Source organism: Coturnix japonica, chromosome 10, assembly GCF_054131305.1.
Source record: "Coturnix japonica strain WE chromosome 10, WE-NBRP24, whole genome shotgun sequence".
In the NCBI taxonomy this organism is placed as follows: domain Eukaryota; kingdom Metazoa; phylum Chordata; class Aves; order Galliformes; family Phasianidae; genus Coturnix; species Coturnix japonica.
This window is the reverse complement of record NC_140672.1, coordinates 4,288,498-4,300,837: the sequence shown is the minus strand read 5'-3', so window position 1 is coordinate 4,300,837 and position 12,340 is coordinate 4,288,498. Positions and strand designations below refer to the sequence as shown.

At 46.1% G+C, this 12,340-nt stretch overlaps 2 protein-coding genes across 2 annotated transcripts; both read right to left on the bottom strand.

Moving 5' to 3' along the window:
- Positions 1 to 1,462: 1,462 nt before the first annotated feature.
- On the bottom strand, positions 1,463 to 2,443 carry LOC146759149 (olfactory receptor 5V1-like). Its single transcript, XM_085509909.1, has one exon. It carries the CDS (start codon positions 2,441 to 2,443, stop codon positions 1,463 to 1,465), a length of 981 nt encoding a protein of 326 aa, XP_085366035.1.
- An 8,538-nt stretch (positions 2,444 to 10,981) lies between these two features.
- On the bottom strand, positions 10,982 to 11,953 carry LOC146759148 (olfactory receptor 4S2-like). The gene has a single exon (XM_085510257.1). The coding sequence runs from the start codon at positions 11,951 to 11,953 to the stop codon at positions 11,006 to 11,008; it is 948 nt and encodes a 315-aa protein (XP_085366383.1). The 3' UTR covers positions 10,982 to 11,005.
- Between the last annotated feature and the right edge of the window lie 387 nt (positions 11,954 to 12,340).

Genomic DNA, 12,340 nt, shown 5'->3' with positions numbered 1-12,340 from the left:
CAAGTCTTATGAAGAGCAGCTAAGGAAATGGGTTGATTTGTCTGGAAAAAGGGGTGGCTCGTGGGATGTGGGGGTAGATGTAACTGTGAGCAAGTCACCAAAGAGCTTATAGATTCTTTGGTAGACCTTATCACTGTGAAACCCTGGAAGACCAGAGTGTGAGACAAGAGCAAGCAGTGTCTGTTTGCATCCATGGGTAGACAGGAGGTTCTACTGATATGCATTGTTAATCCTGTTATTCTTAAGAAACCTTTCATCCTTTATCAGTGTTGTTTGGGAGAAGCTGGGACCAATTAACTGATTAGAGGAACTGTTAGAGGAACAGGAATGTCTTGCTTGTAAGTGAATGGTATATAAGATGTATGTTGAGCACAATAAACACACACTATTCTGATTCTACAAGAAACTAAGAGAGCTCTCTAACTCAACTGAGCATTGACAGTGGGAGACCCTATCACTCTCTACAACAACCTGAAGGGAGTTTGTGGCAAGGTGGGCAGTGGTCTCTTCTCCCACGTAATTAGTGATAGGCATAGAGGAAATGGCCACAAGTTGTTCCAGGGGAGGTTCATGAATGACAGAAAAGACCACTTAGACTGTATTTGATATTTGCTTTTTAGTAAGGAGCCATATGCAAACAACAAAAACACATCAGCTATTCAGCAGCAAGCGACAGAAACAGCAGGACTAGAAAGCCTCCCTGTCACCCCACCTACTGTATAGCATTTTCCAGTATTCCTTCTAACAGACCAGCATCATCATGTCTGACATCCCACAAATGTGAAAGCTGAATCAGAGCCTGGTACACTGAGAAACGTGGCGCACACTGTGGCCAGATGTGCTTGTTGGCACTGCAGCTGGATTCTCAACATGTCAGTCAGGAGCACCCAGAATGGTGAACTCACATGAAGGCACAGGAGCTTTCCCTCCAGTCAGACTCCCACAGAGGATGTGCTTGTGTTCTTATTCACAGGAGTAATACTGTCAGGAAGAAGAACTGGTCCTATAAGCTGCTTTAACACAGAGGCCTGTGCATCTGTAAGCGCACCTTCAGTATCATTTAGTGCAAGAGAAACGTTCAACACCTGTGTCTAAGATCAAGGTTCAGACCCAAGCTTGCTCTGTGCTCAGTGGAGGAAGGTGACCAAAAGAGGTTCCCTCCCCCTCTGGTGGTCACGTAATCACAGAATTATCAAGGTTGGAAAAGACCTAGAAGATCATCTAGTCCAACCATTACCAATACTTCCCAGCTAAATCATATTCCTCAACACAACGTCCAAACGTTTCTTGAACACTCCCATGGTGATTCCATGGTGACCCACGTTGTGCCACTGCTGGCTTTCTGGAGGTGCACACCTCTCTCTTTCACCCATGAAGGTAAAGCACAGAGCAGGGGTTTCTATTCCTGTGCCTAATTCCTGTGTGATTAAAGCAAGACGAGAGAAGTCCAAAGCAAGAGTGCCTACCTTAATGGTTGGGGTCCAGGGGAGAGATGCTCTCGTTTCTTTAAAGCAGTTCTCACCTGGCTGACCACTCTCCCCAGGGCACCTTGGACTTCCTTGTTCTGCAGACAGTAAATTATGGGGTTTAGCAGCGGAGTGAGGATCCCGTATAGCATGGAAACTATCCTGTCCTGGTGAGGTGAGTAGGTGGAGGAAGGCCGTACGTACGTGCAGATGGTGGTCCCATAGAAAAGGCTTACCACTGTCAAGTGAGCGCTGCACGTGGAAAAAGCTTTGTGGCTGCTCTTGGCAGAGTTCATGCGCAGGACAGCAAAGAGGATGTGGGTATAGGAGATGAGAGTGACTGCAAAGGCACTGCTTCCAAGGATCCCAGCAACTGTGAGAGTCACCAACTCCCGGCTGGCAGTGGGTGAGCAGGAGAGTGCCAGAACAGGGGGTATGTCACAGTAATACTGGTCAACCTTGTTTGAGTCACAAAAAGAGAGCGTAAAAATCAGAGAGGTGTGTAAAAGAGAATTAAAAAACCCGATTACCCAAGTGCCAATGGTGAGGTGAGCACACAGCTTCATACTCACAATACTCATGTACCGCAGTGGGTGGCATATGGCAATGTAACGGTCATATGACATCACAGCCAAGAGAAAAATCTCGGTGCCTACAACATCAATGAGGAGGAAGAGCTGGAGCATGCAACCAGTGAATGAAATTGCCTTGTTCCCCAACAGCAAGGCCTGCAACATCTTTGGCACTGTGATGGTGGGACATATGATATCCAGTAAGGATAAGTTGCCAAGGAAGAAGTACATGGGGTTGTGAAGGCGAGCATCTGTCCTAATGACAATGAGGACGGTGATGTTGCCTGCCATGGTGGCCAAATAGATACTGAGAAGTAGCACAAAGAGAAGAAAACGCACCTCTGGAGCATCAGAAAGGCCTACAAGAATAAACTCAGATACTGTTGACATGTTGACCCTCTGCATCTTACCTTTCCTTGTGGAGATTTCACAGGTGTACCTGGAAAAAAAATAAGAGTAAAATTTTAATTTTCCTCCTGAACAAGGTGATGTTTTGGTCTGTTTTGCAGTTTAAAAACAATTCCAAGTTTGCATCACCTAATGGAAAAGTAAATATCTAGAGATAGAGATGATATAGATATAGATAATATTAAGTGTAAAGTGATGAGTCAAAAAGCTTAACTTTTCTGAGATAGGAGATCATAAGAGTTGAAGACAAAAACCTAACAATATTAGCACTTTTAGGATCTAGATGGGCGTTGTACTTCTGCCTTCCATCTCAGAGGCCTCTAGGAAGACTTGGTGCATATTGTGACATTAAGCATAACTTTTAATAACTTATGCAGTGATTCTAGAGGGAGATTAAGTGCAGCACGATCACCTCCTTCCTTGATACCAAATACTGAAATGCCATAAGAAATGTTTAAGCAGGAATAAAAGGCTCATGGTGTTTTAAATCACAGCATCACTTGGGAAGATGGGAAATTAGTTAGGTGGAATACATTGGGAACCGCATGGAAATACTCACTGCAATGAGGGGTTTGTTACAGGTGATACACTGCAGTCTGCACTTCCAGGAAACCTGCCAGGCCTTCTGTTCCTTTCTACATCCAGTTAGAAGATCAGAGAAATGATTCCACGGGAGATTTCAGAGCACCAATTTGTTAAGGAAGAGCTGAGTCCTGATTTAGCAGCAAAAGAATTTTCTCGCATAGAATCACAGATGGTCTTGTATTGGAAGAGACCTTAAAAGACACGAGTATCAGCCAGAATGCCAGCCCAGATGCACGAGTAAGTGTCTCTTCATTAACAAGGTGTCATAATTATATGCTGGGGATGTACCTAGGGAGGAGCGTCTCTGAGGTTTTCTTGAACACACATACAAGGCACTTCAAGAGTGCAAAGAGTTGCAGGGATGTGGCAATGCAATAAAACAACTTCCTTGCCCCGAATCTTTGGATTCCAGTCACTTTGGTGTTGTAGAACATTACCAATGAGCTGCGGTTCTGTACTTAAGTCTACCTTCAGGACAAGGGAATAAAAGGCATCGTTCTCAATGGGTCCTTACCAATACGCCTCAGGGGCCACTCCAGATAGTGGAAATTTTACGTATCACATGAGTTTTGACTTCTTTAAGCCACACTTCTGTCACCTTTACAAAGTCTTTATCACTGTTTTCCAACCTTGGTCTGTTGCCTGCACGTAATGGGGCAAAAATAACTTCGGCAGCAGCTCCTCTGTAGAATTAGGTTAAGGTGTACAGCCGCCAGCACAACTACCCCAGAGGTTGGCAGTACATACAACACAAGTGCCTTTGTATTATTTTGTGTTCAGAGTGTGGAATGTTGGATTTTTTTATGTATTCACGTAATGATTTTGGAGTGATTCCACTAAAAATATTCTTTGTAACTGAAACGAATGATCAATTTACTTATGGAACCATAACGAATCACCAAGGTTGGAAAAGACCTCCAAGATCACCCAGGCCACCTGCCACCAATTGGACCAATTGTGGTTCAGACTTTGGGGATCTTTCCTTCCTTTCTTTAATGATGATAACGGTTTTCTCTGCTGGGCAGAGTAACTCCAGCAGATCCAAGGAGTTACAAGTGCTTGGGGGTGAAGTAATAGTTTTATTTGTCTATGATTGTCCATTCACTTGATGAAAAAGATCTTAGAACTGATCATAAGGGGAAGTATAATTAATAATTAATAATTAATTCCCTGCACTTCAGCTGCTGGTCCAAGTGGATGGCAGATGGGGCTGTGCCAGCTCTTTCCATCTTCCTTTTGCATGGAGCATGGAGATTCAAGTGATTCTTGGCATAGGCCTGGAGCTTGGTGATGTGGCAACACTTTCCTGGAGATGTCACCTATCCATGTATTGTAGGGGTTGGAAGGGAACTTTGGAGATCATCCAATCCAACCCCATCACCTCCTACCAGGTGCATGAATCCCAGCAAAGTCACTGACACTGAACCCTCCAGTGAGAGCACTTTGGTCCCTTGCTGTGCTCCAAATACACCTCAAGGTGGTTTAGAATACTGGGATTTCTTCAAGGCTTGCTTCTTGGTGCATTTAGTACTACTTCTTCACATAGACTCAGGTGTGGGAGACACTGGAACCTGTGACACAGCACACATTATCCTAGATGTCCATCCTTGCTCATCATGAGTACTTGGCCATGCTTTGAAAAAACAACTTCCATTTTCAGAACTGGTGTGATCAAAGAGGTGGTTTTGTCAGGCAACCCAGTTGGCCTTGATGGTTGGACCTAATGATCTTGGAGGTCCTTTCCAACCCTAATGACTCTGTGATTCTATAAGAAGGGAGATTTAGGCTGGGTCTAAGGAAGAAGTTCTTTACGACAGTGAGGCATCGGAGGGCGATGTCACATCCATGGCCCTTAGCTCCAAAGCTGTGCCACTGGGCAAGCAGTGCTGGGTTGAGACTGACCTCAGATTGGGCCTCCACTCTGTGTGGGGGCTGTTTGCTTACTGGTATGTCAGATGCCATCTTAACAACCCAGTGCTGATAACAGCCTCCACAATTGCTGAAGTACATTCCCCAAGTGTATTGGCCTATAGCCCAATAAGACTGAGGTTGTTTAGCATTCATAGTGAGCTACAAATCAAAGCTTACAAGGGCATTATATTGTATAATAGTTACACAGAACTTAATGTGACTTGCTCAGCACCAGTGGCCAAGTTTGCTGACACCTTAGGCTGAAAGCTGTGAACCTCCACTAAGTCAATCAAAGGAAGACCCCACTAGCTGCTTTTAGCCAGAGGACAAGGAAGCCTCACCCACCAGCAGCAGCAGAGTTTACTTGCCATGTTGTTCACACAAGACTGCAAATATCCAGGTTTGCAGATAAGGTGCCACTAAGTCATAATGAGCTACACACACAACTCTCATCTACCACGTGCAAACACAGCCCTTAAACTCTTGTGAATGTCATCAGTAACCAAATGCTTCCTCAGCTGTGTTGTGTCATGCAAATATTTTAATCAGTTTTATTAACCACATGCGTACCAAGGCCTAGTGAATTGGACATCAGTGTGTTTATAAGGCTAGACCTACTTGCCTCTGCATACACCAGAGACTGAAATGTTCGGTACGTGTGCAGTCATTGCAGCAACACTGAAATTCAGTTCAGGAAAAAGGATGAGGCCTTGAGTCCAAATGCCTGCACATCATATGTTGCCTGGAGAGAAGGCATTATTCAGCCTCAAGTCAAATTCCAATTTCTCAAGTAGTTTTCCTCACCTCGTAATGCCTCAAAGCAACCTGCAGGTATGTGTGTGGTGGATCTTCCATACACCTAAGCTGCTGCTTATCTGTAGTAGAGTAGAAAATCATTAGTGTGGATCTTATTCATGTTCAGTGTCACTCTCTCCAACAATGACCCTACAGGGTCTGGGAAGAAGGAATGGCCATGAGAGTTCTGCAGAACAGGAGCCCCAGAGCAGTTGAGGAGGAGGACCAGGTGTGCTCTCAATTGGCCTTATTTTCACCAAGAACCATTTCTGAGATTAGGAGAGTTAGGAGCTGTTTGAAACCAGCCCACTCTAAACAGCATTAAAACCAGCCACCAACATGCAGCTAGCTCTGCTTGACCCATGATTTACAAATGGCAGTGATTAGACAAGAGTACCTTCACTTTTCTTGTGATCTAACTAAAGCACTGTAGATATCTTTCCGGTTCTCATAGGCCATATTTCTTTTGGGGCAGTCTCTTGCTGTCCCCTACATTAGAGCCATAGTCAAGCCTGGGTGCCTAATTGGAGAGCTGCTAACTTCAAGGAGAGAAACCTTGAGACTCTAATAATGCACAGTGGAGCCAATTTAAACATGCTTAAACTCAGAGGCTGAGTTGCATCACCGCCATTTGTCAGGCATCAACTTTTTAACCACATCTACTGAGACCTCATTAAAATCATCTCGAATAATCTCCCAGGGGGGCAAACCAATATTATTAAATAGTTTGCCTTGGAATACAGGTGGCCAAAAGCTGAATGGAATTTGTGTTTGACTTCCAAGTAATTATTTCTGGTTTCTGCAGTGATTTGTGTCATGCTTCCTTGCGGCAAAGAGAACATAGCAGATAATTCCCCAAGAGGAAATGTGAGACTTAGAAAATAGGAAAAGAAAAAAAAAAGAAGAAGAAAATGAAAGGTGGGCAATTATATTCCAGTACCTGAAAAGTTCTTACAGTGAGAGTGGGGCAGGTCTCTTCTCACTGGTGACAAGTGACAGGACGAGGGGAAATGGCCTCAAGTTGCACCAGGGCAAGTTTAGGTTGGATATTAGGAAGAACTTCTTTACAGAAAGGGTAGTTAAGTACTGGCATAGGCTCCCCAGGGAGGTGGTTGAATCGCCATCCCTGGGTGTGTTTAAGAGCCATTTGGATGTGGTGCTCAGGAATATGATTTAGTGTAGGGTTTTTAGAGTTAGGGTACTATGGTTATAGGGTACTATGGTTATAGGGTTCTGGTTAGGCTGTGGTTGGACTTGATGATCTTCAAGGTCTTTTCCAGCCTGGGTAATTCTATGATTCTATGATTCTGTGGGTCTCTATGGGTCACTATGGGTCTCTATGGGTCTCTATGGGAAGCTATGGGTCACTACGGATCTCTATGGGGTCACTATGGGTCTCTATGTGTTGCTATTTGTCTCTATGGGTCGCTATGGGTCGCTATGTTCCCTCACTGAGGGATATGATTTAATGTAGGGTTTTTAGAGTTAGGGTTCTGGTTAGGCTGTGGTTGGACTTGATGATCTTCAAGGTCTTTTCCAACCTGGGTAATTCTATGATTCTATGATTCTATAGATTAAAGAAACAAGAGAAATTCAGCACTTGTTCTCGTGGGCACATTATCATCCAACAGAAGTTTTAGTCATCCACCAACAGCCATTGGCCCAGTTTTGCAGCCCCTCCTTCCCTTTCTCCTTCTGCCTTCCAGCAGAAACGACTTCACATGGGACATGCCTGAACACCCTGAGAAAAGAAAGGGGCAATTGAGGAGTTCTGTTCTGAGCTCAAATGTCCATCACTGACACCATCTGTGATTTACTTTAACTAAAAAACCCCAAAACTTTCACAGTAAACTTTTTGAAGTGTGGCAGCATATATCCCAAAGGAGGTCCTGGTCCCACAGCTTCCACAGACAAACACATAGATCTGTTCAAGGTTTGAAATCCATGGGGTTTGATCCTCAACCTCATGACATGAAGTGTAAGGGAACAGCAAGACCAAGACCTTGAAGTTTCTCAATGGTCTCAGACAGCTGCACTAAAATAGAGTCTGAAACCACTGCTGACAAGAAAAGTTACTCCATGTGGACACACACTTTTCAGAAGCCGCCTTGTTTACCAGCCCCAGGGACTCCCACCATGGCCAATGTGTTCATGCTTTGGTTTCCTTTCTGCAGTATCTTCTGGGGTGTCAGAGCAGAGAAGTGGCCTCAAGCAGCAGATTAACAATGACAGAAATCAGGAAAATAAAATGGCTTAGATTGGAGAGGGCCTTAAAGATCATTGAGTTCCAACCCCCTGCCATGGGCAGGGTTACAAACCACTAGACCAGGCTGCCCAGGACCCCATCTTAATGTGCCTTAAGTGCTTCCAACACTGCCATGACTCCAGCACAGAGGGGTCCTGCAGTTGATGGCAGAGGGATGTGGTTTCTGAAGAAGAGGGAAGGGGAAGGAAGAGCTTCCTCCCTAGACTGGCAGTTGTGCCCCAGCTCTCCCATCTCTTTGGTGTGAGCGCTGTGATATGAGCATATGGTGGGGGTGGGTCAGTGCTTGGACTAGATGACCTTAAGGGTCTCTTCCCATATTAATGATTCTGTGATTCTTTTCTATGTTTCTATGATCTTGCCTTGATTTGGCTTATCCCCATGGACATTCAAGGGATATACAGCTGGTAGTACAGTTCATAGAATCACAGAATCATAGAATCATAGAATCATAGAATCACGCAGTTGGAAAGAACCTACAAGATCATCTAATCCAACCATCCTCCCATTACCACAAGCCACTAAACCATATCTCATAGCTCCTCATCCAGACACCTCTTGAACACTGCCATGGACAGTGATTCCACCACCTCCCTAGTCTTTAACACAAAGGGCCACACCACCTCATCTATCCTTTCTGAAGAGCTTGTAAGCATCAATCACAGCACTCCAGTCCTGGCAGTGGTCCCACCATGGATCCATAATAGCAACTAGGTCATGGTTTGCCTGACACAGTCACTTCCAGCTCCACCTGCTTGTTAGCCAAGCTGTATGCATTGGTGTAGATGCACTTCAGCTGCGGCATCTGCCTCACTCCCAGCTCAAGCATCATTCCCCTAGGTTCATTTCTTGTAAGCCCTGTTTTGTCCCATCCCCCCATCGTAGCTAGTTTAAAGCTCTTTTGATAAGCCCTGCTAGCTCCCGAGATAGGATTCGTTGCCCCCTTTGAGATATGGTGGTTCAGTGGATAGGCAGCAGGTCAGGAGCCAAGTAAACTGCCCTATGGTCAAGGAACCCAAATCCTACTGTGCCTTAAGTTCTTCCAACACTACCGTGACTCCAGCACAGAAGGGTCTTGCAGTGGATGGCAGAGGGATGTGGTTTCTGAAGAAGAGGGAAGGGGAAGGAAGATCCTCCTCCCCAGACTGGAAGTTGTGCTCCGGCTCTCCCATCTCTTTGGTATGAGCGCTGTCTCAGCTCCTCAGGGTTGTCTCTTAACACAAAATAGAGAATCACAAAATCACAAAGCCTTTGAGATTGGAAGGGACTTCTTCAGATCACCCAGTCCATTGCCCCTGCTCAAACAGATCAGCCAAAGACAATTGCCCAGGAGCAATGTGTCCAAAGAAGGGTAAAGGAGCTGGTGAGGGGTCTGGAGCACAGGTCTTATGAGGAGCAACTGAGAGAACTGGGATGGGTCAGCCTGGAGAAGATTCAGGAGAGACTTTATGGCCCTCTACAACTGTCTGAGAGGAGGCTGTGGTGAGGTGGGGGTTGGTCTTCTCTCCTAGGGAATAGTGATAGAATGAGAAGGAATGACCAGGGGAGGTTTAGGTTGGATGTTATGAGAATTTCTTCTCAGAAGGAGTTGTCAGGCAGTGGAATGGGCTGCCCGTGGAGGTGGTAGAGCCACCATTCCTGGAGGTGTTCAAGAAACGTGGAGATGCAGTACTGAGGGATATGGTTCAGAAGACATGGTGGAGATGGGTCAATGCTTGTGCTTTCCAAGCCTGCTCTGTCTCCCTAAAGGTATAGAACAAAAAGATCACTTGAGCTCCCGCTCTATGAACTAAACGGCCTAAACCCCTGAAATCTCTTTTCATTGTTTATAGGCTTCTCTGAGCCATTTCATCACTGCCCACCTGAACTATGAGTAGTGAAAAACCATCAGTGGACCAAAACATCTTTGGGAGTTTTTATGGCTATGTTCTCTTGATCCGGGCCCCAGGAAAGCAGCAGACTTCCCGATGGCTCAGGTCTGGTCTGCATATGGGGCCCTCTGTTCCTCTGAGAAGGGAGTCACCCACTATGACCACCCTTCTTTCTTTCATGAAGTCTTGAGGTGTGGTGACCACCTTGCCTTAGGCTCCCTCCGAGGCAGATCCTCCATTGCCTCCCCACTCATATCTCCTTCAGGTCCCAGTATCTCAAACCTATTGCTTAGAGGGAGCTGGGGAAGAGGGCTGGGCAGGCAGGGAGGGCTCCCATGAAGCCGAGTTGGGACTCTCTTCTAACCCTCCTGTTGCCGTGTGCTTCCATGGTTCAACCCCCCCTTGCCCCAGGTTCTAGTGTTAGCCACCACTATGGCCAAAAAGCCACCGTGACTCAGCAAGAAAGATGGCAAAATGGTGTTTATTAGGACTAATTAACACCTTATATACCTTAATCACTTTGTCTACGCCCCCTAGAGTGTACGTTTGAAATGCGCTCCCAAGACACATCACAAGGTAAGGAACTGAACAGGGGAGGTACTATCAGTGTCACAGCCCGAATCCTCTTTAATGCCTTCAACATCTCACCCTCCCCAAATACAACAGGGTTCTGCCTCGTTAGTACCTACAACACCCTCCTCATCAGTCAGCTCTGTCTGACTGTGACAGGGCAGGGTGTCAACCACTTTTCTGGGAGTATCTCACTGTCACCCTTCCCTCAGGGATGCCAGTAAGTCACTCCATCAGTCAATCTCACACTCACACTCTCTTATGGTCCTGCTGGAACCTCATATCAGAGATTTAATTGAGAGCCCCCTGAGATCCTACAGCATGTTTAGTATTTCTGATGGTGTTTATCTATTTGCCAGTGTTTTAGGTAGTGCCCAGGAGCCCCATTGATAAGAAAACAGACAGGAAATGTCAACTTGTCACAGGGTTTTACAATGTCCTCCAAACCAAAAGATGAACCTTTAGTCTGAGTGAACAAGCAGCTTTTATTCAAGAGACATTTTTGTGGCAATGCTGACCAAATATATCATCATGACAGATCCTTTGGGAAAAGTGTCCACGTTTCTACACCTTTCCCTCTTCACTATCTACTCTTCTACCCCACAGTTTTCTCATGGCACTCTTTACCTCTTTATTCCTCAGTGTGTAGATGAGGGGGTTTAGCATGGGGGTGATGATGGTGTAAAATAGGGCCACGATCTTCTCCTCCGAGAGATCACTGGATGGGCGTATGTAGGTGAATGTGCACGGCCCGAAGAACAGAACCACCACAGTGATGTGGGACCCACAGGTGGAGAGGGCCTTGCGCCGTCCTTCGGATGTGTGACTTCTCAAGGAAACCAAGATCACCACGTAAGACACAACCAAGATGACAAAAGAGCTCAGAGCTATCATCCCGCTGTTGGCAATGACAGTGACACCGATGGCGTAGGTGTCAGCACAGGCCAGCTGTAGCAGGGGATGGACATCACAGAAGTAGTGGTCAACTTTGTTGGGGCCACAGAAGGGCAGCAGAGTGATCAGAAGAGTCTGCACAATGGAATGCATGCAGCCCCCCAGCCATGAGCCCACCACCATGCGGCTGCACGTGCGCCTGGTCATGAGCGTGGGGTAGTGGAGAGGTCTGCAGATGGCCATGTAGCGATCGTAGGCCATCACTGTCAGGATGAAGATCTCTGTGCAGCCAAAGAAATGGACCCCAAAGAGCTGCACCATGCAGCCCACAAAGGAGATGGTTTTGTTTTTGACAAGGAAGTCAGCAATCATTTTGGGAGCTGTGACAGAGGAGTAACAGATGTCTACAAAGGACAAGTAGCAGAGGAAGAAGTACATGGGGGAGTTCAGGTGTTGGCTGCTCATCACGGTGACAATAATGAGCAGATTTCCCACCACGTTCATTGCATAGAAGCAAAGAAACATCACAAAGTACAGCCCCTGCACACCTCGACTCTCAGAGAGGCCGATGAGAATGAACTCCTTCACACCGCTTGCATTGGTCAGTTGGGCAGCCATACACAACAGACAGCCTGTGCACATGGAAAACCAAAGAGATGTCATTTGATATCATCATCATCACTAATAATGAATTCTACCCCATAGGATTATGGGGGATTATAGGATTCACATAGGATTACTGTTAACCCTACAAAAAGATTTCTTTCCCTATTCACATAGGATTTCTGTTAACCCTACAAAAAGATTGCTTTCCCTGTTCAGGGAAGGGAAGGGAAGGGAAGGGAAGGGAAGGGAAGGGAAGGGAAGGGAAGGGAAGGGAAGGGAAGGGAAGGGAAGGGAAGGGAAGGGAAGGGAAGGGAAGGGAAGGGAAGGGAAGGGAAGGGAAGGGAAGGGAAGGGAAGGGAAGGGAAGGGAAGGGAAGGGAAGGGAAGGGAAGGGAAGGGA